This window comes from Nicotiana tabacum, chromosome 24 (assembly GCF_000715075.1).
Source record: "Nicotiana tabacum cultivar K326 chromosome 24, ASM71507v2, whole genome shotgun sequence".
In the NCBI taxonomy this organism is placed as follows: domain Eukaryota; kingdom Viridiplantae; phylum Streptophyta; class Magnoliopsida; order Solanales; family Solanaceae; genus Nicotiana; species Nicotiana tabacum.
Window position 1 is genome coordinate 51,826,213 of NC_134103.1, and position 6,076 is coordinate 51,832,288.

The window sequence follows — 6,076 nt, forward strand, 5'->3', positions numbered from 1 at the left end:
TTCGGAGTTAGGTTATTTCAACCTACCCTTCCTCTGTGACTAATGATACTCCCAAATTTTTATTGTGTAAAGGACTTTTAGCTCATTTCATAGTCTTTTACTTATCTTTTCATTTCATTGTCACTAGTGGCCACAAATGTAATATCATTCTTGGCATGTCGGTTGTATTTCATATTTCATGTTCGCCCCTTTCACTTTCAAACATCATCATGGATTATCAACAACAAAGCATCTCTAATCACGACTTTTAGTACACATATGAACAAACAAGAGTCTTAGGTACATTGAGCTTTCTTCCACAATTTGGCATAATAACTAGCAATTGAGACATAATTGAATTCATAATATTTCGACACTTGGTCAATTTTGAATACAATCTCGAAGGATAACATAATATGATAAGAGCATTCGGAATACATTTTGAACATATATCTTTCGACACAGAGTTTATTCGGAATAGTCAAATTTATAAGGAACAACTCGGAACATGAGACATAAGAGATTGAGCCAATCATAATTACAACTTACGAGAACATCATGAGCTTTGATTCTACAAGAGGAGGTTAGCCAACATACCTCACTTTGAGCTCCCTTAAGTACTACAATGATCCTAAAATCCTAACAACCTCAATATTTTTATAAACATAATAAAATTGAACCATAATTAGAAAGAAACTCGGGGGTTCAGCTCATTTGAACACTTTATCAAACACTAGGTGGGCATTATTTTTTCAAGGTCCTCATATGGTGGATTCCTTCATCCCACAACCAAATATCTATCCTTTTGAGCTCAATAACCTTCCCATAACTTTGTTAGTACATACATGCATAGATAACACCCTCCCCCCATACCTAAGAATCACACTCCCCATTACCCATCTTCTATCCCAAACTTAAAATTGAAGACTAGGGTATGGAACCTTACCTCTTGGATGAAGACCTTCTGAGTTTTCCTTGTGAATTCTCCAAGTCTTGAGCAAGGATTGATGAACAATTAGCTTAGGAATCCCCCTCTCACTCTAGACCACTTTCCTCTCTCTAAAATATCAGTTAGAACCAACAAAAACAAACCCCAATTTATTTTTATAAAAATGGGATCGGGTAAAATTTTCCAACACTTAAACTCTACGAAGTCGGGTCTGCGAGCGCAGACCAGACCACAAAAATAGGTATGCATACCGCAAAGGGGACCGCAGAAAGGGTCCCAAAAACTGGGCAAGGCTGGATAGTTCTACGACAAATCTGCAGTCGCATAATGGACCGCAGAACCTTTTTCTGAAGTCTTCTCATGTTGGTTTTGCGATGGATTGTGCGGCCCGCGCAATGGTTATACGGCCGCATAATGGACTGAATAATGGTCTTCAAAATTAACTCAAGTTCTGCTTCATTCCGCGGCCGATCTGCGGCCCACAAAGTTGTTTCGCGGTCGCAAAGTGGACCGCAAAAACCTTTCCTTTCTCCATACCTCCTACACTCTAAACTTCCTGGATTGAGCTGATCCAAAGTGTTTCCGGCAAGCGCCATACTCTGCAAAATGATTCTCGCAAGCTCACAGCGATGAATTTCTACAACCCTCAAACACATTAGCCTAACTCGGCACCATGAAATCCCGGGTTTTAGCAAATCTTGTACGGGGCCTTACATGAGATTAGCCCCTAATAACCTCAAACATGGATCAAATAGCCCACAAAAAGGTTACAATTATGAGAAACATCACAACTTAAAGCTTCACAATCAATTCAAGGCATTTCATAGCCTAAGCACTACCCCCGAGCATGGATAAATAACCCGGTGCTCATATATGGGCTCAAACCCCACACATATGCGTACCCATAGCACGTAGCTATCACAAATAACTCAGGCAACTAGTGCCTCAACCAAGTTTAGGTAAGATACTTACCTCAAGGAAGAAAAATCACTCCTCTAACAAGCCCTTCCTGCATGAACCAACCTTCGAACGACCCGAATCTAGCCAAATTAACTTAATATAATTAATAAAAGTCATAGGAATTGATTCCAAATGATAAAACTCTAAGATCTTTAACCAAAATTAAAAGGTCAACCCAAAAATTCAACCTCGGGCACGTGCCTCAAAACTCCACCAAACTTACAAATTCCGATACGAATCCAAACATACCAAAATCATCCAATTCCGACCTCAAATCGACTTTCAAATCCTCAATTTATATTTTAAAAAGGTTTTTACAAAAATCCCCACTTTCTCCAATTTGAATCATTAACCAAATACTAAAATCGAGGTTGGAATCATGAAATAATAACAAATCTCAAAAACTCTTATCTCGATCCAAATCGTGAAAATCCCCACAAAAATGGCCCAAAATCAAGCTCTCTAACTCAAAATGTGATAAAATAACAAAATCCCTCGAAATAGAGTATTATATAGGTCTGCCCAGGGGTCCTCTTCGCGATCACGAAGATCAAATTATCAGTTGCCAATACTACATCTTCGCGAACGCAGTCTGAAGCCCGTGAATGCTAACCCTTAGCTCAACTGGCCTACGCAAAAGCGACCCACCGCCTGCGAATGCGAAGGCCAACCATTAGCGCCCCTTACAGCTATTCCTCTACGCGATCGCGACACATAGGATGCAAACGCGATGAATCTCTCCCCTCCATGCTACACGAATGCGAAAGCCATCTTGTGAACGCGATGAGTAAATCTTCAGCCACCCAAATCACTCTTCGCGATCGCGAATGCCCATACATGATCACGATGAACTGCAGAACATCAGAAACTAGCAACTCTAAAACATGAAAAAATGGCCCCTAGCCCATCCGAAACATACCCAAGGCCCCCGGGACCCCATCTAATCACACCAACTAAACCCAAAACATAAAATAGACTCACCCGAGGAATCAAATCACACAAAACAATATTAAAAGAATGAATCGCACCCCAATTCAAGCCTAATGAACTTTCAACTTCCAAAACCCATGCCCAACCACATCAAATCAACTCTGAATGACTTTAAATTTTGCATTCAAGTATCAAATGACACAACAGACCTATTTCAACTCCCGGAACCAAAATCCGAACCCGCTATCAACAAAGTCATCTCCCCGTAAAACCTCTCAACCTCCTAAACCTTTAACTTTCCAATTTTTGCCAAAAAGCACCAAACCAACCTACAGACCTCCAAATCCAAATCTGGGCATACGCCTAAGTTCAAAATCACCATACGAAGGTATTGGAACCATCAAAATAACATTCCGGAGTCATCTACATAAAAGTCAAACTCTGATCAACTCTTACAACTTAAGCTTCCAACCTTGGGACTAAGTGTCCCAATTCACTCCAAGACCTTCCCGAATCCAATCCAACCACCCTGGCAAGTCACATAATCACAAATGAACATAAAAGAGACCATAAATATGGGAAAAGGGCTACAATTCACAAAATGACCAGTCGAGTCGTTACAATTAGTGCTCCTCCTAACAATACCTGATGGACCACATAGGGAACCTGCCAATTTGGCGCGAACTTCCCTTTTGCTTCTTCTTAACGGGGAAATAACTTCTTCAAAACCAATTGCCCTGGCATGAACTGTTGAGGTTTCACTTTCCAGCTGAATGTGTTGTCCATCCTATTTTGATACATCTGACCATGATAAACTGCATCCATCCTCTTTTCGCCGATGAGCATGAGTTGTTCTTGTCTGATATGTATCCATTCCACGTCGTCCAACTTGGCTTCATGGATAATTCTTAAAGATGGTAGCTTGACCTCTATAAGTATTACAGCTTCGTATCATATACTAGCATGTATGGAGTTGCCTCGATAGATGTCCTCATAGTGGTATGGTAACCAAGTAGGGCAAATGATATTTTCTCATGCCATGTCCTATGATTGTCCACTATCTTTCGCAAGATCCTCTTGATGTTTTTGTTGGCTGCTGCATCTGCTCTATTTATCTATGGCTTATATGTTGTAGAATTAAGATGGACGATTTTGAACTTCTCGCAAATTTCCCTCATGATATCGCTATTGAGGATGGCTTTATTGTCATTTATGATTGACTCTAGAATCCCAAATCAGTAGACTATGTTGTTACGAATGAAATCTGTCACCACCTTCTTTGTAATAACCTTGTATGTGGAAGCTTCGGCCCATTCAGTGAAGTAATCAATGGCTACCAAGATGAAATGGTATCCATTTGATGCAGCCAGTTCTAAAGGTAAAATTACATCCACGCCCCAAGCGGCGAACGACCAGGGAGAACCCATTATGTTTAACTAATTCGGCAGAACCCGGATGAAATCCCTGTGAATCTGACACTGGTGAAATTTCTGCACATAGCGGATACTGTCCCTTTCCATGGTCATCCAAAAGTATCCAGCCCTTAGAATCATCTTGGCTAAAGTGAAATCATTCATGTGAGACCCGCACGTTCCTGCATGTATTTCTTCCAATAATTTGTTGCTTCAGTTGCATCTATACACCTTAAAAGACCCAGGTCCAGGGTCCTCCTATACAGGACTTCCTTGTTAAGGAAAAGGCGATTAGTTAGTCTTCTCAATGCTCGCTCCTGGCCTGTAGTGGCATTCTCTAGATATTCTCTTGCCGCGAGGAACTTCTTGATGTCATAATACCAAGGCTTTCCATCTGGTTCTTCATCTACATGAAAGTAGTATGCATGTTGATCCTGGATTTCTACTTCGATAGGGTCAATGTGATTCTTGTCCGGGTGTTGAATCATGGATGACAATGTTGCAAGAGCATCTGCAAACTCATTCTGAATTCTGGGAACATGTTTGTACTCGATCTTGGTGAGCTTCTTACACAATTCCTTCATACAATCCAAGTACAAAATGATCTTGGCATTCTTGGTGGTCCATTCTCCTTGGACTAGGTGGATCAACAAATCAGAATCTCTCATGACCAAACGTTCCTTGATGTTCATATCGACCACCATCCTAATCCTAAGGATGCACACCTCGTACTCCGCCATATTATTTGCACAGGGGAACCTTATCTTTGCTGAAATTCGATAGTGTTGTCCCGATTCGGAGATTAAGACTTCCCCGATTCCCACTCCCTTAAAATTTGCAGCTCCATCAAAGAACATTCTCCATCTGGGGTATGACTCTGAAATGTCCTCCCCAGCTAATAATACTTCTTTATCCGGGAAATACGTGGTAAGTGGCTCGTAGTATTTGTCCACCGGGTTTTTTGTAAGATGATCGGCCAATGCTTGACTTTAATAGCTTTCTGCATCACGTACACGATGTCGAACTCACTGAGAAGAATCTTTCATTTTGCTAACTTTCCTGTCGACATCGGCTTCTGAAAGATGTACTTGAGCGGGTCGAGTCTGGATATCAGATATGTGGTATATGCCGACAAGTAATGTCTTAACACTGAGCGATCCAAGTTAAAGCACAACATGTCTGTTCCAACAAGGTGTATCTGGCTTTGTATGGCGTGAATTTCTTGCTCAGGTAGTAAATAGCTTGTTCATTCTTTTTGATCTCGTCGTTTTTCCCCAACATGCATCCAAATGGTTTTATCCAAGACGGACAAGTATAGTAGATGTCGTGCCCCATTTTCTCGTGAAAGCGGATTTTGACATATGATAACTCTTTTAAAGGGCATTGAAAGAGAAGAGTCGTCACCTAACGATTTTAAAGGTGTGTTAGGGCACGCATTTGCAAATAACTCTATTTTAGCTAGTCTCTGTTATCAAAGATTGGGTAAGGGCTCAAATTACCTCAAAGAGAAAGTGTTAGGAACCTTCCGAGGTCCACAACTGTGGTTCCCGGCCGAATTCTAGACTATGTAGGGTTTTTCGAATAATAAACAACTATTTTATGTGAGCATGCAAGTTAATCCATGGTTGAATTAGAGGAGAAGAGGTCTAAGAGTTGTTCTAGGTGGAATAGAATGAAGTAATTAATCGAAAGAAAAAAATACACAAGTAATGCAAAGGAACAATTCAAAAAGTACACTTTATTCATTAATAAATTAATAGGTAGAACTTCTTTGAACTACAAGATGTTGAACTTAAATAAATCTAAACACTAACTATACAAGGAAAAATTAGACATAATTGGGGGG

At 40.4% G+C, this 6,076-nt stretch overlaps 1 protein-coding gene across 1 annotated transcript; it reads right to left on the reverse strand.

Moving 5' to 3' along the window:
- Positions 1 to 4,391: 4,391 nt before the first annotated feature.
- LOC142178146 (uncharacterized) lies at positions 4,392 to 4,970 on the reverse strand. The gene has a single exon (XM_075247475.1). It carries the CDS (start codon positions 4,968 to 4,970, stop codon positions 4,392 to 4,394), a length of 579 nt encoding a protein of 192 aa, XP_075103576.1.
- Between the last annotated feature and the right edge of the window lie 1,106 nt (positions 4,971 to 6,076).